Source organism: Acanthochromis polyacanthus, chromosome 17 (genome assembly GCF_021347895.1).
Source record: "Acanthochromis polyacanthus isolate Apoly-LR-REF ecotype Palm Island chromosome 17, KAUST_Apoly_ChrSc, whole genome shotgun sequence".
In the NCBI taxonomy this organism is placed as follows: Eukaryota; Metazoa; Chordata; class Actinopteri; family Pomacentridae; genus Acanthochromis; species Acanthochromis polyacanthus.
The window spans coordinates 31,967,457-31,988,165 of NC_067129.1; the positions used below are offsets into that span (position 1 = coordinate 31,967,457).

Here is a 20,709-nt window from a genome sequence, read left to right on the forward strand (position 1 = left end):
GATGGACATTTATTAAGAAGCTACTGTTGCTACAGTGTTGGTATCTTAAAATGGCTTACACAGTTTACATTGAAACAACAAACAAGTACAAGCAAAATGTGAAAAAATGGGATATTCAGTTTTGTCCTCATTTTTTTGTCCTCATGAATCTCCACAACAGAGGCAAAGTAGTTGGGAAAGTTGGCATGAATGGTAGAAAATAGGAAATATCACAGTTTTTACTACCTTTGATGTTTTGTCTCTCTGTGCCAGACCTCAGACTGGTTCTTGTTGGGAGGACTGGATCAGGGAAGAGCTCCAGTGGAAACATCATACTGGGAAGAGACGCCTTCAGTACTGGTGGTGCTGCTGCAGGTAACACTGGATATTTACTTCATGTGGAGCCACCTTTTATCCAGTATTGGATGTTGATTCCATATTTGCTGTTTTTATAGTTTTTATCCGAAAAATGTTTCCTACCATGAATTTGTCAATCTACTTGTCCTACAGCTGCTCATAGTTTTTTGTAGAGATCGGCCAACTGGTGTGACAAGGATAATGGAAACTTGTCTGGGGTCACTTATGACCCCAGAAAGATGTATAGGTTTTTCACTATTGTAGGCCTTAGTTTTATTTATTTATTTCTACCTCTAATCGCTATATTTCAGTGTTTTGCAGTGCACTATAGCTGGCAGACCTACATTTTTAGCCACAGCTGCCCTGGGGCAGACTGACTGGCTGCCAATCCACTCCTACAACCCCTCTGACCACCACCAACATTACACAGCATACATATGCATACACCAGTGTAAGTGGCAGCACTGGAGGTAAGGTGGGCAAAGTGTCTTGCATTGGACGAACGGCTCTGCCACCTGAGCCACAGCCGTCCCTAATCTAAATACTTCTCTGCATGTTACATTGCACACATACAGACAAGATGTTTGTGTAGATTTTTTTTTATGTGCTTTTGATTTACTATTGAGGAAACAAAAGGAATAAAGTTTTAAAAGAAGTGGCAGACAAAGCGTCTCTGAATAAATGTTATTGCATTCTTACAATGCGTCATATTGTTCATATGGTTTTACTTTAGCTCTGAGTCAAAAATGATTAAAATCCATGAATAATTACTGAAGGATATTTTAGAATATCCATCTTAAATGCAGTGGAGTGGAATAGGTAAGAAAGCACAAAAAGAGGCACTAAAGTAGACGTATTCCTGTGTAAAATAGAGTGGGGTCATAAATGACCCCAGTCGTTCATTTTAGTCGCTAAAATAGCTTGGTCGCTTGAGGATTAATAGAAATTGAATGTTTAAATTTCATTATTTGTGAATGAAAGCATTACAGCTGAGTGATTCTATGCATAAGACACTTCTGTGTTCTCTCTACTTCCTGTTTATTCTGTTTCCATAGAGGTGCTGGACTTTATATTGCAGTTACAAAGTGAGAAAAAACAGTGAGAAGAAGATGAAACGGGAGCAAAAACACACCCAGAAACTGCTAAGAATTCACATGTGAACTGTGATTGTTCTACTCAGGGAACGCTCAGTGCTGCCCACAGACAAAGAAGGTGTTCGACTGGAAAGTGACCATCATCGACACTCCTGGACTCTCGGAAACACGTGAAGTGAAGACGGAGATCAAGAGATGCGTCGACATGTTGGAGGGGCCCCACGCCTTCCTGCTGGTCATCAAGATGGGGCCCCAAATCAGTGATGAACAAGATGCTGTGAAGCAGATGGAGGAGATCTTTGGAGAGAATATCTGGAGGTACACCTATGTAGTCCTCACCTACGACAATCAGTTGGAGATGGAGGTCCAGATTCGGGAAGAAAACAAAACTGAGCTGAAGAAGATCCTCCCCGGTGGAGTGGAAGACAGATGCTACGTCCTCAAAGACAAGCAGCAGGTCTGGGATCTGCTGGACGAGGTGGCCAAGACTGTCATTCAGGGTAACACCACAGATGTTGATGGTGCAGTTTTGGGCAGAAGAAAATAATTTTTTAATGCACTGATTTATTTCACAGACGTATAAAATCAAGAGTATTTTTCAGTTAGTGGCTTTATTGTATTTTTAACAAAAGAACACATCACAAAATCAAAAAAAAATATGCCTATATGTTAAGTGAAGGTCACACAAAGAGAAAACAACTTTTCCTGAAATCATTGTTAGTATAACCTTGAACAACTGATATCCAGGAAGTTTGAGGTGTTGACTCTTTTAGCAATGTCTTTTCTGCTGCATGTTTAGAAACTCAAGATTTGGAGTCTCCTCCAATGACTTAAATAGTATTTTTGGTGTGTAAAGTTCTTTATTATTGAATCTCATTTAGCTAACAAAACCCACCCTCAAACACAAATGTGCTCCAGGTTTATTGTGGTTCTACCTGCAATTGCCTGGTTGCTCGAATGCACATTTAAGAAAATTGTCAAGTTTTGCTTAGTGTGGACAAGTTGTGACTATACTGGACAGATTTTGAGGAATTTGAAATAGAGTTGGAGTCATTTTGAACAAAATTTCAGTCATGTTGGAGGTCTTTGGGGTCATGTTGAATTTTCTGATACGCTGCACAAGTTTTGAGCTGTGTTGGAAAAAGGAAATCAGATAATTTGAGTCATTTTAGACATATTTTTAGTCCTTTTGGAACTTAGCTCGTTATACACAGTTTTGTCCTTGTTTCCCCGAATCTTTACAGCAGTGATGAAAAGTGGAATGACCCACAAAGAACCAAGAGAAACGTTAACAGGAAATACTGCAGGTGCCAATGAACTTCAACAATCCTTTAACATTTGTAGCTTCTAACAGCAGATGGGATGTTTTGTGTCTCTTTGTTCCTGTGCCAGACCTCAGACTGGTTCTTGTTGGGAGGACTGGATCAGGGAAGAGCACCTGTGGATACATGATACTGGGAAGAGATGCCTTCAGTATTGGTGGTGCTGCTGCCAGTTCATCATCAGGTAACATGGGATAAATCTGAATCTGGTGTATCATCATTGATAAATATTACCAAAGATGATTGTCAACATTGGCTTTTGTGTGCCCCGGTACCTTACCTGGTTGATCAGGTGACACATAAACAGGGGCTACAGTCTCCAATACAGTGGTCATGGGTTTGAGTCTTACCCATGGTCATCTGCTGCATGTCATTCCCCCAATCTTCTCCTCATGTTTCCTGTCTTTCTCTCCACTGTCCTATATAAAAAGCCAAAAAAAAACTCTTTAAAAACAAAAAAATGGCTTTTTTTGCAACCTGCAAGTCAGTTCAAGTAAGTGCAGCCTGTGGTTCTAAGTAAAGGTGTCGCTTATATCTAAGATAGTGAGGATTGTGGTGTTACCTTCAGAGGGACATAGATCAATAATGTGGGACCAGAGACAGAGTGGTACAGGAAGAAGTTGGAGGAGGATGGAGCAAGCTCGGTGTGAAGCTTAGCTGCAGTCAGTGATGGAGAAGGCTGAACATCAGAAACACTGATGAAGGAGGCCGATGGTTCTGTAAAACCCATGGTGGAGGAACGTTTTCGCTGGAACACTGAAGACCTGGCAGACATTGGAACAAACAGGCGATCTGATGGACAGTTTTCATGGAGTGGGAGATCAAGTTGTGCCTCTAAGACCACCTGCTTGAGCTCCCACCTGGGTTGCTTCCATTACACAGGAGGAGGAGTTCATGTTTTTCATACTCAAGTCTTCCTCAGGGGATATGAATGGGCGATGAGCTTCATGTCTCTGGAACCAGGTTGGGAGATGAAGGTGAAATTAAATCATCCCAGGAATGAAGCCCACCGGTTTTGAGGTTGGTCCAGGACATAAAGGGATACGTTGAGCCCTCCAGCCAGCGCTTCCACTCCTGGAGGACCACAGCTAGTAGTTCTGTCCTGATGCTGTAGTTCTTGTCTGCAGAGAACAAACCAGTCAGAAAAGAAGGAAAAGCTTGTGATCATCAGAACAGTGTTGAGAAAAGATAACTCTGACTCCAGTGTCAGACTGTGGTTCTAGGTAAAGGTGTTGCTTCTATCTAAGATAGTGAGGATTGTGGTATTACCTTGAGAGGGACGTAGACCAGTAAAAACACATTCTTAACCTCTTAAGCCCTGGCCATATTTTCAGAAAAAATTTCTTCGGCCCACCTGTGGGCCGACCGGGATTAAGAGGTTAAGTGTTTTTAGTACCACTAAGGTAGAAGACGCTATACATGTACAAACCATTTACCATGTAAAACATATAAACTGTGTTTCTTCTCCTCAGGGAATGCTCAGTACTGTCTGCAGACGGAGGAGGTGTCCAGATGGAAGGTGACCATTGTTGACACTCCTGGATTCTCAGAAACACCTGAAGTGAAGACAGAGATCAGGAGATGTGTCGACATGTTGGCCTCGGGGCCCCACGCCTTCCTGCTGGTCATCAAGGTAAGGCCCCAAATGAATGACGAACAAGACACCGTGAGGCAGATGGTGGAGATCTTTGGAGAGAAGGTCTGGAGCCACACCTTTGTAGTCCTCACCTATCAACACCAAGTCGCCAAGGATCAGGTGGCCGCAGCCAAAGCCAAGCTGAAGGAGATCCTGCCCCAGAGAGTGGGAAACAGATACTACAGCCCGTACATCAACTCCTGGCTTGATTTGCTAAGGAAATTGGAAAACATGGTCATTGCAAATAGAGGGAAGTACTATTCTGTCCAGGACAGAGCCTGAAAATGGAAGATTATAGAAGTTGATGGTGCAAATATAGATTGAAGAAAAATCTGTTTTTGTACACTGATGTACTCCTCCGATGGAGTATTTTTATCCAGAGGTTTCGTTGAATTTTTTCTTTCCATTCATAAGAAAGTTGCAACAATGCAGCACAAAATACAAAATCAACAAATACCCATCTGAGGTTCCTCATCTTGTTTCATTAAAACACAATTCAAAATGGTCTGTATTTATATAGCGCTTTACTATACCTGCAAGGTACCTAAAGCGCTTCACAAGATACATCACATTCACCCATTCACACACTGATGGCAGAAGCTGCCATGCCAGGCGCTAGCCACAACCCATCAGGAGCAATTAGGGGTTAGGTGTCTTGCACAAGGGACACCTTGACATGAGCACAACAGGCCAAGGATCGAACCGGCAACCCTCCGGTTGAAAGATGGCCACTATAGCCACTGATCCATGCTGCCCCCCGTGCAAAGCAGTACATAGTCTGACTCTAAAGGAAGTGTGAACAACTTTATATTCTTCTTACAAGAAGAACAAACCATAACCCTAAACCAATATGAGGAGTTTAAAATGTAATGCAGGCTAAAACAGACCAGCTGCTGCAGTAAAGTCACTAAACCGTGTGAATGTGTAATTAATCTGCTTATCAGTATCTCTGACCTTTGGTAAACAGCAGCTCAGGTGTAGATTTCTGAATTCAAGATACAGTTTAATTATCATCATTAAAGTTTTATCTCATCTTAAAGTTGTGAATGAAACTAAAGATGCTGTCCTTTTATGTGCTAAACACAAATTGTGCCAATAAATAATCAAGACATAAAAATCTAATATTATCAAGTGATGTGTAATAAATGAACCTTAACCCAGTTTGATTTGATAAATACACAAACATGGTGGGTGGATTTTTATATAAATGACCTGTTTAAATTGTGTTTAGAGTTAAAGTTGTCCATAATTGAGCTGCTTTTAATGACAGCTAGATGTCATCATAGGATCACTCTGCTGAGTTATTATTAGCAGGGCAGAGACAAGATGGGGACAGACTCAACACTGAGCTTCAAAACCAGGAATCAGGAAACCAATAAACCAAAAAAATAACAAGAATTTATTGATATTATTGTTAACAAAACTTCGCATGCAAAAAACCCCAAATCACACAATTATTGACAATAACACCAACTCCCTGTTAGGGAATGGAACCCCAGTCTTCCACGGGGCAGGTGGAAATACTGTCCACTATACTAATGAGGAAGTTAAAGGATGTCATGTGACCACAATGAGCCAATCACAGCTTCATAACTACAATCCAGCAAATAATTATTGATTATTATGTTTGTGTGATCAGTAGTGAATTAGGTTTATGATGTACAAAGTTGTACGTATTGACGAAGATGCTTACGAAGTTGAAATGTTTTAAGGATGTACAGGTTTCACTGACAGGTGTTAGTTTAATTAATAAGAACCTATATTTACTCACGTTTTTGTCTGACAATCAGGACCTTAATCTTTTAACCTCCTTAACCTGTAATTGCACATTCTTGTGTTTACTCTCGTACTCTATTTACTCTACACATAAAACAATTTAACATTGGTACATTCTTTTCATGGGACGTTTTGCAGTTTATATTGTTTTTATTGTGTATTTTTATTTATGGTGGTGGGACTCTTTCTGCTGTAACAACCAAACTACTATGGCAGTGACTACAGATGTATTTACATATTTCTATTTTGTCTTACAATTACATAAGAAAGGACATATTTTGCTAATTTCATATCACTGGTTAAAAAATTGCGATTTTATTTTCTGTTTGGGGTCAACAGAGTTTGTTTTGAACCATTGTTTTCCATTAATAATCATCACACTGATTCATCTGTTCTTCTTCTTGTTTTCATCTCTGATTAGATGTGAAACTGCATTTTTTGTCTTATTATTTGTAGTCTGTTCAATGACGATAAAGTTCAACTTAATCTAATTTAATCCAGTCACTTTATTTTCATTGCATCTTATTGTTTTCAATTATATAAATATGGTAATTTCCTGTTCTGAATTTGGATCTGCTTTACTTGGGTCTATCTCTTTTACTTACTTTTGTAAAATTACCTATTTTGTTTCACACTTCCACTTATATTTGTTCACGTTTGGGACAGACTGGTCTGTAGCTTCTCCAGGCTTCCTCCTAACCAGTAAGTTGGCTGGAGTGGGCATCAGCTGAAAACTGGATTCATCCCTGAAGAGAACCTTAGTCCAATCATCAACAGTCCAATCCTTGTGATCCCAGCAAAGAGTAACCGGGCTTTCCTCTGGCTTTCCTTGATGAAGGGCTTCTTCCTGCCCTGTGTGACTTCAGACCAGCTTCAAGAAGTCGCTTTTGAATGATCATTGCCAAACAAGTCACGCTTCTCCACAGTGTCCACTCATTTTAAGGTCCCTGGAGGTCTGACAACAATTCCTGACACAGGAACAGATGAGTGCCATCTGGTGGGTAGAAAGACATTTCCTGCCGTGACCAGCTAGCAGTTTGGTAGAACCATGTTGGGCTTGTTTTTCTTGATGTAATGAACGGCTGTCTTGGAGATCCTCAGTTTTTTCACTACCTATCTCTCACTCATGCCAATTTCCAGAAGGACCAAGATGGCTGCCTTTGTGGCTTCACATAATTCTTCAGTTTTAGGCGTTATATGAGAGCTGACAACTTGGAAGTTGTTCTACAGCTTGAAACCGTTCTAGGCCTTTGCATGTGCAGTGCTGTTTATGACCTGAAATGGCCTCTTATATACCCTGGGAATACAATGAAGCTGAAGCATGAGAGGACATAAAGTATGATGGAATCAGCTCCATTTTTTTGTCGTGTTCATTGTATTTTTCAGGTAGCATATCTTTAGTGGTACCAAGCATTAAAATGAACAAGAAATTCAGAAAACAAGGATGATCTAACGATTTTTTCCTTGACTGTATGTATATATTTTATTTATTGATTCTTCTCTGTGACTTTCCAGGTTATATAGAAAGACATTTAAAACACAGAAAGTTTAGGAACACGAAACCAAAGATATCAACTGTACTGAGTGTCCCTACAGTAAAATATGGGGGTGGATCAGTAACCATCTGGGGTAGTTTCAGTCTGGGTGGAACAGGGCAAATGAACCAGGTCATGTACAGGACTACTCTAAAAACAGACTCTTTCCTGCCTCCAATGACTGGATTTTCCAACAAGACAAGGTCAGTTGAAGCCTGGATGGAGAACCAGAACATTGGAACCATGCCTTGGCTGCTCAATCACCAGATCTAAATCCACCTGAAAACCTTTAGAAAATAATCAAACGCAAAATCAAAATGAGAACCACAAGCCCAAAAATAAAGCAAATTTGTTTGAATTTGTGCAACAGGAATGAACTGCTGTCAGAAGCTGGTGGAGAGCATGCCAAGACGCATGGCTGCAGTCATCAGAAACAATGGTTATGCAATCAAATACTAACTCCTGTGTGGATCATGTGACTAAAACAGACAGAAAAGAAAACATGGAATGTCTAAAAGCTGTTTTTGTCAGTATAATGCCATAGCTATTGATGGAAGAACTGAAGTGATTTTGGTTCTTATCAAGAAAAACATGGAAAATGTCTGATATCAGCTCTGAAATTAAGCTCTCATGAACTGTTGTTGTTCTCATATTTATCCCTTTAGTTGTACCAGGCATTAAAATGAAGGGAATAATTTGGTTACCACTAAGGTAGAAGGCGCTCCACTCTTGGGTTCAGTGCCATCCAGATGACAAAGGTCAGAGTAGGGTCCTCCTGTTGCAGCTGTAGGTAGTCACCAGCTTGTTGCATTATAATCCATGATGATCTCGGGTTTTTATGCTCCTGGCCACAGGTTCACAAATCCCTGTGCCGTGTACTCATGAGTACCACATTCTTGCCTTTCTTTTGTACATAGGATACCAGAGACGTGTCAGCCGTGTACACAAACCTGGAAGACTTGACAGGCCTGTTCTTTGTTGTCAGCAGTTGTGGTGGGAGCTCACACTTGTTTTTCCGTATCGTTCCCTCCATGGTCAGCTTCCTCTTTAGGAGCTCCTGTCCCAGCTTGTGTGAGGTAAAACAAATGTTGGATGTGATGTTGTGTCCACTGAGTCCCTGAGTCATGTCCAGGACAACTCTCATTCCTTGATTTTTCTCAAAGGCTCCTCCATGAGGTTTCCCTGTTTAGACTTGTAAGTTCTAAGCATATGAGGAGGTGGCAGCACAGGCGGCCCAGATCTTTATACTATATTTTACAGGTTTAGATGGTATATACTGCCTGAAGTGGCAGTGGCCTCTAAATGGCATCATTTAGGGGTTTTAAAACTCAAGATTTTAAAACCAGAGGACTCGGTGCACCCACTTGTCCCACACTGTCCTGATGGCAGCTAGCTTCTCTCTCTGTCGTGGAGCTGGTCCGTCATCAAACCGGATAATGCTGGAAATTATGTGGAACTTTTCCAGAGATATTGTTGCACGGAAAAATTCTCTGCCAGTTTCTGCATCCCACAAGAATTTCTGTGGATTCCCCTTTGGACCTGAAAACTCCAGCAAGGATAAGAAGCCCAAAGTAAGCTTGTAAATGGGTTTGGTCCATCTCCTTCCACCTCTCTCCAAAAACACGTCTTCCTTCTAAATTAGTGCAATCCACAATAATTTTCTGCATGGAATCTGGGATGAAAAGCTCAAAAGAAGACTTGATGTCCTCCACGTGAGTCACTGCCATGTGTGTGGGCCTGGTTGCATCCTAATCACATTAGCAGCCATGCAGGGTGACTCTTTTGAGCAAGAAGACCATTAAATTTCACCACTTTTTGACATTCACATTTCTTCACTGCTGCTGACGGACTGATCCTGGAACTGGCTGCTGCTGGACTGGTCCTGTGGCTTGTCTTTAGAGCTCGCTGATGCTCACTCTCAGGCTGAATCCCAAACCGCCCCCTACACACTATCCCTACACACTACCCCTCCGTTTGCGTGTTCCCGCGGAGGGTCCTCCATATTAAGGGCCGTCCCAAACCGCGTAGTGCGGAGGGGGAGTGGACTGTTCAGCCCTTAAATAACGAGTCTGCATCGATGCTCACTCTGGACAACTTTTTCAGGAAGTGCAACGTCGAAATGGAGGAGGAAACAACATATCGATGTAAGTTCCACATGTGTCCATTATTTCTCCCACACCTTTTTCACACTGACAGAACATCACAAAAAGAGTGGTGAAAAAAGATAAAACAAAAGAAACAAATCTTCTTCTCTGCTGACGTTTGATTTAATTGTGCACCCCCTGACACCTTAAAATTTGAACACAACTGGCAGAATTCATTTATTCATTCATTTGTTGGATTTGAAATGCCAGATAATAGGATTGGAAAACATGTGGGATGACTTCAAATTATTTGAAGCAGAATGTAGCCCCTACATCATTACCTGCAACCTGTGCCACAGCGCTACAGCCATGCACAGTAGGCGTCTTTGTGTTACCATGGCGATGACGGCTTCCGTTTTCCGGTGAGGTGACAGGGCGTCCCATTCCTGATGATCATATTTACACCCTCCCCCTTCAATTAAAGTGCCCTTGACAGCTGCGAGTGTGACTTCTTTTGGAGTGACACTCGGTAGTGGAGGGGGAGTGTGTAGGGGGCAGTTTGGGATTCAGCCTCATTTTCTTGTTCAGAGTCACTGTCAGACTCTGAATTTTCTGAAACCTCTTCCTCTACATCATCAAAAGCTTCCCTTTCTTCCATTATCCATTCCAAGGCCCTCTGAAGAGAGAATCTTCTGGCCATCTTGATTAGTTGTGATAAGGAACCACACTGTAAAGCTGTATTTATTGTGTCCCACCAACAATTTTCAGCTGGGATGGAGAGCAGGTGTTGGTGCTTGGATTTTGTAGCAATGCTGCAAAACTGTGCAGGAATGGCAGGGCAGACACATACACCAGGCCCAGACAGGAGGACAGAGTGCAGGTGCACAGGACCTAAAATTTCCACATTTTTATTGCCCCTGGGTCCAGTGGACCCAAACATCCTGTATGTAATAAATGTGTAGGAGATGTACAGTCATTGATAATGTGTTATGGTCTGCACAGAAAATGAGCCAAGGCCAATGAAGCGGAGTTGGAACAAATAATCGTTCATTTTTCTTTGCTAGAAAAATGAAAAGATGTTCCACAGACCAGAATGCCATGCAAGGGTTAATGCAGTTTAATAAATATTTTCATTAACAGGAGTTAATTTGAGTATGTAAAACTTATGTAGCACCTTTCACAGATTTAAAAGTGTTTTATAACAAAAGGATAAAAACCAAAGACAATGATAAAAGGTGATAAACTGTTAAATCAGGAAGAGCTAAAGAACAGTGGCTCAAACAAATAAAATAAAGCAGGTATGGATCAACCAAAAACCTGTCCGAATGAAAATGTTTTCAGCTGCCTCTTAAAAGCTCACAATTTAATTAATCTACATTTATCGACATTTGTTCAGAACATTAGTCTCTTAACCTCCTTAGTTTGTGTTAGGTTTTGCATGAGAGCTCAGGAAAAGAGAACGAGAAGCAGATGCAGTATTAATGATTTATTTACAACAAACTCAATCGGAACTACAAATCCCAGCTATCGACCCACAGAAACTAAGCTGGGGAAAACTACGCTGCCCCTTGGCAGACTAAACTAAGGTAAACATACTGCAGGTAACACCTGGAAGGAATGCAAGACGGAAAAACCCACTAGGACACAATAACAAAACTAAGGTGCATTGCAAAAAGTTCAACTACATTAACTAGGGAAACTCTCAAATAGGATACAACAATACTGGAAATACTGAAAGTAAAGAGCTACAGTACCACAAGATAACTCTGACCTGGAACAAAGGGGTCGCTAAGCTATGACGACTAGAAGAACAAAAAGGCTAACTAATTCTGAGACTAAAGCTAAACTAAGGCTACAGAAATACACTGACTAAACAGCAAACAGTAGTCTACAAACAAAACTCAAGCTAAGGGCAATAATCCTCTGTAGGCAATAAACAAGAAAACCTGACCTGTGACTGCTCTGACTGAGGCACTGCTACTGTGGCATTTACTGGGGTAAACTGGGAGCTGAAGGCTTGGGTGTCTGAGGGGTTGAAGGCAGAGGCTGCGACGACAGGAGAAGGCATAAGGGGCTTGGGTTATGTGGAGATGGTGGAGATGAGCCAGGCGACGTGTCCAGAGGGAAATGGATTTGGGCTGAAGATGAAGCCGAAGAGCCAGACCAGACAGGAGCAGGTGGAGTCCAAAACTGAGGAAGAGCGGAAGCAGGGTTATTGAGGTTCAGTCAGGAGTTAAGGTTGTAGACTCTTAACAGTGGAAATTCAGAATCCAGCATCTGACAGGTGACTGACTCTGGTTATATTGTGAGAAGTGGGCTGATTGACACTGGTGCACCTGCTCCTGTTTCTGCTGATTAACTGCAGAGGATTGCCTTCACCTGTCGCCATAGCACCCATCCATCCATCCATTCTCTATATACTGCTTTATCCTCACTAGGCTTTATCCTCACTAGGATCGCTGGAGTCTATCCCAGCTGACACCCTGGACAGGTCGCCAGTCTGTCGCAGGGCTACATATACAGATGAACAATCACACTCACATTCACACCTACGGACAATTTAGAGTAACCAATTAACCTCAGCATATTTTTGGACTGTGGGAGGAAGCCGGAGCGCCCGGAGAAAACCCACACATGCTCAGGGAGAACATGCAAACTCCATGCAGAAAGATCCCAGGCACACCCCGGGATTTGAACCAGGGATCTTCTTGCTGCAAGGCGAAAGTGGTAACCACTACTCCACTGAGCAGCCCCCGCAGCACCCAGCACACCTAAAAAGGAAGCAAACACACAGGGAAGGAGGGGCCCTATCTCGAGCCTGCAGAGGCAGGCCTAACAGTTTGTAATTGCACACTTTTTTGTTTACTCTTGCACACTATTTACCCTACACATAAATCATTTTAACATTGGTACATTCTTTGCATGGGACAATATGTAATCTATATTTTCCTTATTGTGCATTTTTACTCATGGTGAGACTCTGTCTGCTGTAACAACCAAAGTCCTTCCTATGCCATTGAATACAGATGCACAAATAACCAACTAAACTGGTTGCACCTCAATTTGTTGAGGTCGAGCTAATGTTAGCATGTTCATGCTAACTAATGCTAGCATTACAAGCTCATTCTAATTACTACTTACAGCTTTTCTACAGCTTGCAGTGACTGTGGCTCAACTGGCAGAGTGGTTACCCTCAAATCATAAGATCATGGCATCTGTACCAACTTTTCAAGATTTAACTGTACAAGCTGCAGATACGAAATGCGTACGAAACATGGCTCCAAAACTAAATGTGAATCATGCTAAGAAGATGTTTGCTATGAATTCTTGTGCTGTTGTGTGTAATTGTTGATTTTCTATTGTTGCTTTTTATTTTTTTAAATGTGTGAACTAATGAAACTTTAATTAAATAAACTTGACTTTAACAGTTTACTGCTCTGACATTCATGCACCTACAGACTCCACTGAAGGCTTAAAATACTCCCAGGCTTTGATATTTTAATGTATGACTTTACATTGGGTATAAATGCTTAATTTAAATATTTGTAACTGAATTACCAATGTAAGCACACTTATAGTTTAAACAGAATATGAAGGCTGTCATCATCTATAGTGTGTCTGGTTATAGCCCGGTCAGTAGACTCTGAAATGTTCTTTTAGGATGCAGGTAATTCGAGTACTGTTCAAAGGGCATTTTAACAGGACTGTGTGGTATTTGTGCTTAATGAGTGCCTTTACAGTGTTGACTTCATACTAACAACTAGTGATGGGCGATACCACACTTTTAAGATTCGATACCGATTACTTTTTGCATAAAATATTCGATACCAAGTACCGATACCGATTACTGGTAATTTGTTATTGATGAATCTTTTCTCAACTATATTATTAGTACTCCTAAAAACAAATAACATCAAATACTGGCCACGTAACAACTTTAATGTGCACAGTTCAAAATACAAAAGTGAAAAAATAACAAATATGAATTAAATAAAACAAAACATATTTGAGCTTACTCTGAATTCTGGCTGAGCAGCATTATTTATACAAAATGATTCTGAGAAAAATATTTGTCAACAACATAATATAATGAAAAACAAAAGTATGAATTAAATAAAATTGAAAAAAGTGCACATTTTACAACTTTACAACTTCAGGTTGGTGTTTATGAACAGCAACATATTAACATTCTCAGGTTTGAGGCGATTGCGCTTCTGGCTAACTGTCTCTCCTGCCTTAGAAAACAGCCTCTCTGCTGGAACAGATGTAGCAACAGTTCCGAGGTATCTCTTTGCCACTTTGCTCACCTGTGGAAATGCCCTCTCATTTTTTTTTCCACCAAAGCAAACAGTCCTCACTCCTTGGGATCACTTTTTCTTCCATGTATCTGCACATTTCAATGTATGCGTCTGTGTTTTCTGTGCGATTGCTCTGAGAAGCCAAAACCCGAGTGTCAAACTCCTGCCACAATCCTCCCAGGGATGCTGAACACTCTGCTGATGTTGACGCAGTAACAGATGCAGATGTTGAGGCTTCACTGCTGGACATCTCTCTCTCACTGCAGCCCATGGCTTGCAAATCACCGATGATTCGTGATTTAATTGTTTCCACATTTCTGATGTCACAGAAAGCAATGTTTTTGAATCTGATGTCCAAAAAGGTGCTTGCTGCAAGAATGTGGTTGTGCTCAATGTTTTGAAAGCGCCGCTTGCATTGTGCTTCAAGTTGTGAAGCCAAAGTGTTATCCTTCTGCCCTGCAGAACATTGAAGAAGACAAACCAGTGGGATGACTTTGGAAATAGTCACATACTGCTCTGCTGAAACCTCCTTAGTGGCCTCTTCAAAAGGTCTTAGTGCTTCAAAGGCCTCGGTAATGTGGGACCACTCTTCCCCATTCAGGCACAAGCTGTTCCTTCCAAGTAGAGAAAGTGCAGTTGTGATGGCTTGTTGCTGTTCGTACAGTCTCTCCAGCATGTACAGCACAGAATTCCACCGTGTATCCACTGCTTGCATTAGTCTGTGCTGTGGCAACTGCAGCTGATTTTGTACCTCCTTCAGTTTGTCAGTTGCTTTGGTGCTGTGGTGGAAGAATCGAACAATAGCACCACATTTCTCCAAGATGGACTCGAGACTTGTGTCTGCCTTTATGGAGTCCTTTACAATGAGGTTGAGTGTATGTGCAAAACATTGAAGGTGCTTCAAGCAAGTTTTCCGCACAGCAGACACCATATTAGCCCCGCTGTCTGTGACAACAGTATGAACTTTAGCAGTAATGTCCCAGTCATCAGTGATTTTCACAAGGAGCTCAGAAATGTTGTCTGCTGTGTGCTGTACAGCTACATGGACTGTTGCAAGATTGCAGGACTGCATCTGCCAGTCCTTGTCAATAAAGTGTCCTGTCACAGTCAAATAAGATTCAGTTGTTCTTGCAGTTCACATATCACATGTTAAAGCCAGACTGCTTGCTGACTGTATGGAGTCTTTCAATGTTTCTCGTACTTGTGCATATAAATTTGGAAGTACACCTGTCATCAGGGATTTTCTACTTGGGATCTGGTAGTGGGGATCCACCACCTTCATAAAATGACGGAAACCTGGATCCTCAGCAATTGAAATGGGTTGCAAGTTGTAAAGTATGGATTAGTGGTTCGTTTTAGGGGAGGAGCACTACAGAAGATTCCGGCCAGAGAATCCTTCCAACACTTTATTTGGGGCAGCAGGTAATCATCGGGCACCTTACAGTCGTGTGTGTAGTAGTGTATGTGTGTGGGTGTGGTCTAAAACAGAGAGAAAAGAAATATAGCTATGTATAATTAGCATGATGTAGAATAACAATTAAATAAAGTAATAAACAAAAATGTTATGTCTATGTCCATTATTCACAATGACACCTCAGAAGCAATCTAAATGTATCGATATTAATGCAATAAATCTACCTACAGCAGTTACCCTTTAATATCCTGCTCTAATATGTGCACATAAGGCTGTAGCATATTAATAGTGCAGACAACCTATTAACAACATAATAAATGTGCACAACATGCATATACAACACTTAAAACCACAGTATAAACATAAAATAGGGCACAACTATGCATCCACATGGTTAAAATTGCACACAAATGGAGTCTCGAGCATTGGAATTGCTTAATTGGTCACATGGTCAAAACAAAAACTTAACTCAAGTTAACAAATAAACTGTCTGATACCAATACAACTTAAAAACAGGCTCACCTCGTAACTTTCAGCACTCCACTAAATAGTCTTTCAGACACAAGTCTTTTGCAATCATCTGAGCAAGGGTCCTGGTGATCTCCTGGGCTCTATGTGAGTCATCTGGAAAGGATTAATGACAAGGACAAATCAGAAATTGGACAGCTTGTATCCAGTGTATTGTACATTCTAGTTGGATTTTGATACAGAGCAATAATAAACCAAGCGGTTACAACAGTGGCTTTGCACTATTAGTGCTTGGCCCCTAACTATTTTAAGCTGACAGAAATCTCAGCTTCAATCATTTCTTTCCATGGAATGAAAAACAAGATACTCGATTTAAATTCAAACAGCCTCTTCAACGCAACATGATGTCTCTGTATTTAGGGACAGACACAGTGCCTTACCTGGATAGACTTTGCCTTTTTAAAAACTTTCTTGCTAAGTTGTTTGTCTGGTGGGTGCAGGTGCTGCATTCTGCTCTGCGTCTTCTTGCCTTTCTCAGCGTCGGCATGAGCCTCTGGATGCACACACTTCAGGTGTTTGAACAGATTGCTCGTGCTGCTGCTGTGTTGAACTCTTGTGACACAATTCACACGTGGGTGAAGTTTTATCAGCTGGCGAGAAATGTGTCCATACAACGCTTCTTTTTGTTGACCGTTTCTCCATTTGTCCGTTTTTTCAAAGTCATCTCTTCGTGCTGTGCCGTCTTGTTGCTCACAGGGTAAACACACACAACTCGCGGCTCTTCTGGTCACGTGACTGATGGATCAGTTCAATGTGCTGCGGGCTGGGGGGTGTTTCGGCACAAAACACTAAAGTCACCTAAAAATATCTAGAATTGACACACGCACTTTTATGTCACCTTTATTAATTAGTAATCGATACTTTGATTCAGTAGTCAATACCAAAATTTGTGATGTACGGGTATCGATATATCGATACCATGGCATCGATACTCCCATCACTACTAACAACATTTGTCAGTCACAAAATGTGCAAAGTCGTTTTTTTATCTACACGAATGTAAAAAATTTCAAGGGTAGTTAATTGCTGTTTTTCATTTGTTTGACTTGTCATCTGAAGTTGTGTCAATCGACCCGGTCAGGGGCCAAAAGTATAATCTGTTTTTCTGACCAAACCAACAAACGAAAAAGGGAAAAACGGCTCAATTTTCCTTTTTCGTTTTCAACCAAAAACGAAAAAACGTTTTTTTCCTTTCTCAATTCAAAACCAAAAATGAAACCAACACAAGCAAATTACGGCCGAATTTGGTTTTTTGGATTTCAATTTTCCGTTTTTTCGTTTCAGGTCTCAAAACGAAAAAACGGAAGCACGTGACCCCTGACCGTCACGGGTCAAATGGACTCCCTACCAAAAGAAAAACCTTACTGATAAATGGGTAATAAAAGATAAATTACGTTAAATAGCGTTTTTATTTTTGCACAGTATTTATTATATACACTACTAGGCTTGTGATAATGTTAGAAAATAATAATTATTATTATTATTAACAACAATACTACTACTACTACTATAATAATAATAATAATAATAATGATAATAATAATAATTACAGGTCCGCTGCCTGGCCTGGATACATCTAATGCACGGACGCGAGATCGTTAAATGTTCACCTTTGCGATAAGTGTGACATCAACCGGCACTCCGGTTGATGCTATGTCTGTTGATCATAAAATACGTGGCTCATTTTAACTTTGTGACATGTCAGCTGCATGGCGTGTGCTGATGAGAAACTCGGTCGTCCAGGGGCCTGTTTCACGAAGCAGGTTCAAGAAACTCTGAGTTTCATCCTCAACTCTGAGTTGATCTACTCTGAGATAGAAAACTCTGAGTTTTCAGTTTCACAACGGCTGATTTGAGTTGGTTTAATCAACTCGGAGTCGTTTGACCCGGAGATAAGCGCGTGCACCGCAACTCTGAAAAGACAGCATGGAACCCCGATTCGACGAGTCACCATGGAAACGGGGAAGCGTAATCGTAATAATATTACAGGGAAAAACTGTTTGAATGGTAGCCTAGTAAGTTAAGGGAAAGGGTTCTTTTCGAGCTGTCTCATCCAGCTGTTCTCAATGCGTAAAGGGGCATGAAGGAGCAGCAGTTCTACTCCAAGCTCCTCCCGGACGACCGAGTTTCTCATCAGCACACGCCATGCAGCTGACATGTCACAAAGTTAAAATGACCCACGTATTTTATGATCAACAGACATAGCATCAACCGGAGTGCCGGTTGATGTCACACTTATCGCAAAGGTGAACATTTAACGATCTCGCGTCCGCGCATTAGATGTATCCAGGCCAGGCAGCGGACCTGTAATTATTATTATTATCATTATCATTATCATTATCATTATTATTATAGTAGTAGTAGTAGTATTGTTGTTAATAATAATAATTATTATTTTCTAACATTATCACAAGCCGAGTAGTGTATATAATAAATACTGTGCAAAATAAAAACGCTATTTAACGTAATTTATCTTTTATTACCCATTTATCAGTAAGGCTTTTCTTTTGGTAGGGAGTCCATTTGACCCGTGACAGTCAGTGGTCACGTGCTTCCGTTTTTTCGTTTTGAGACCTGAAACGAAAAAACGGAAAATTGAAATCCAAAAAACCAAATTCGGCCGTAATTTGCTTGTGTTGGTTTCATTTTTGGTTTTGAATTGAGAAAGGAAAAAACCGTTTTTTCGTTTTTGGTTGAAAACGAAAAAAGGAAAATTGAGCCGTTTTTCCCTTTTTCGTTTGTTGGTTTGGTCAGAAAAACAGATTATACTTTTGGCCCCTGACCCAATCCCTGAGACAGATCAGACCATTAAATAATGCTGTGGCAGACATTTGTGGTCTTTGATTGCCCTCTAGTGATACTTCAACTTAACAGCAGAAAGATGGATGTGGAGAACCCAGAACTCGATCAAACATGCTGAGTTTCTGGCGGTTGTGGTACCAAGAGACACAAATCAACCACAGACACACAATGAGTGCTAAAGACAAGCTGTAGATTACCCTGTAACATCCTAGTCCATATTTGGGATCAGAAAATGGAAATATGTCCAAATTACAAAAACATTTCATACTTATATTGGGATTAATTCTTTTTATGTATTGCCTATTATAACTCAATGGGATGACTATAAATAACAGATAACTACAAAATAACCACAAAGAGAAACAGAATTACTACCAAGAGACACAAAACAACCACAAATAAAAGCAAAATTACAACAAATGGACACAAATAAGTACAAAGAAAGAAAACAACTGAAGGCAACTGAACTGTCATGTGGCTAGCAAAACATAAACGTGTTGTACTGTGAAATCGGGAACATCTTCATTGTATCAGTGTTTAGAAGAATCCCACTTTGCCCACAGATTTAAAACGATCTGTTGTGTGTGTGTTCACTTTAAGTTTCACTTGTGTTTCCAGAGGCGCCTGAACTTTGAAATTTGTTCTACAGGGCGTGGTTTGAATTACACATGCGTAAAAGATAAGATAAACTTTCCTCTCCAAAGGAGCAGAGCGTCAGTACATGTTCCTCATAGCAGATACTTTATATTTGTATTTTTGATCAACATCCTCATCTAAACATGCCAATGCAGAGAAGGAAAAACAGGAGAGGATATGAAGAACATTTCGTCAGCGGTCGACACTTAAACCTGAATGATTTGAAGCAGGAAGCTCGACATTTGACAAACCAGTACCTCTACAACAACATCGTCCCAAACTCACCAAAGCCGGAGTTCCATGTGACTCGTCTGAAACACGACACAGATCAAGACGGGTTGAGTGGCATCAGGAAGGACGAAGGCTTCAGGGTTCCATACGAAGCCTCAGATGATCCACATGCAGGCGTCCTGTTGTGGTGGAGTCTGGCTGTGGGCCATGAGGAAGTGAAGTCAGCTGAGACGAGGCTCCTGCAACAGAAATTCAGAAACGTCACAGAGGATGAGGTCGCCATGCATCCCAGCTTCCTCTATAAGTTTACCAGCTCTCCAGCATTCTCAGAGGAGTCCAGACTGGGTTCATACCGCTTCACCTTCAACCTGGAGGACGTACTGGAGGCCTACAGCCAGCAGGTAGGAACTCTGGAGAATCCTTTCTAATACACAGTGGTGAACAAAAGTTTCTGTACACTTGTAAATAATGTTTATATAATGCCAATCTAGAGTTTTCAATGACTCCTATAAGTCTGAATTTTCCATGATTGAATCAATAACACATGCGTCTTTGTCACAAAAACAAGTGTGCATTTCAGTTCTTTCATAGATTTATTAAAGACCTGCTGTCTATGACAAAATCTGCTGGGTCACAAACACATACAGCAACTGGAATGATCAAATTAGTCAAATTTTCTTAGTGTAGTCTGAAGTTTTTCTGAGTGATTGGTGGTGAACTGGTGACTCCTCTGAGCCAAATTTAAATAGAACCCACTTGATCCACTGGTTAGACTCAGATACAGAAACTACAGTGGGAAAGTCTGAGGAGCTCACCAAACAAAGCAAATAAAATTTCTGTTTGTATATTTTTGACCAAACAGATTTTGGCATATTTCCCAAAAACCTTCAATAAATCTGTATCTGTAAAACTGTATCTACAAGTTCAGTTCTTATAATGTCAGCTGTCCTGCGGTGAGTAATAAGCTGCCATCAGAGGTGATGATCTGTGTTTTGTTGGTACATTTACAGACTCTGA

General features: G+C 40.9%; 4 protein-coding genes across 6 annotated transcripts in view; 3 read left to right on the forward strand and 1 right to left on the reverse strand.

Moving 5' to 3' along the window:
- LOC110972118 (GTPase IMAP family member 8-like) overlaps nt 1-20,709 on the forward strand; it is a 323,852-nt gene that overhangs the window by 50,591 nt on the left and 252,552 nt on the right. The window contains exons 5-6 of the mRNA XM_051937134.1: nt 253-354; nt 1,517-1,930. Of these exons, the coding sequence (XP_051793094.1) occupies nt 253-354; nt 1,517-1,930 (516 nt within the window). The remainder of the gene's footprint in view (nt 1-252; nt 355-1,516; nt 1,931-20,709) is intronic.
- The window catches only part of LOC110972346 (uncharacterized), a 185,039-nt gene that overhangs the window by 17,938 nt on the left and 146,392 nt on the right, over nt 1-20,709 (forward strand). The window lies entirely within an intron of this gene.
- On the reverse strand, nt 11,257-19,761 carry LOC127530456 (zinc finger BED domain-containing protein 4-like). 2 transcript variants are annotated; one of them, XR_007937026.1, is made up of 4 exons: nt 19,747-19,761; nt 16,404-16,786; nt 16,018-16,119; nt 11,257-11,973 (listed from the first exon to the last, which is right to left on the reverse strand). XR_007937026.1 is itself a non-coding variant. In XM_051937135.1 (3 exons), exon 3 carries the CDS (start codon nt 15,151-15,153, stop codon nt 14,107-14,109), a length of 1,047 nt encoding a protein of 348 aa, XP_051793095.1. In that variant the 5' UTR covers nt 15,154-15,560; nt 16,018-16,119; nt 16,404-16,759; the 3' UTR covers nt 11,257-14,106. The 2 variants fall into 2 exon arrangements, 1 of the variants encoding a protein (XP_051793095.1); XM_051937135.1 differs by lacking the exon at nt 19,747-19,761 and having other exon boundaries at nt 11,257-15,560; nt 16,404-16,759.
- LOC127530457 (uncharacterized) overlaps nt 19,196-20,709 on the forward strand; it is a 105,189-nt gene continuing 103,675 nt past the window's right edge. The window contains exon 1 of one of the 2 annotated variants that reach the window (XM_051937137.1): nt 19,196-20,093. In XM_051937137.1, coding sequence (XP_051793097.1) covers nt 19,605-20,093 — 489 coding nt within the window. In that variant the 5' untranslated portion in view covers nt 19,196-19,604. The remainder of the gene's footprint in view (nt 20,094-20,709) is intronic. The other variant, XM_051937138.1, reaches the window with a different exon arrangement.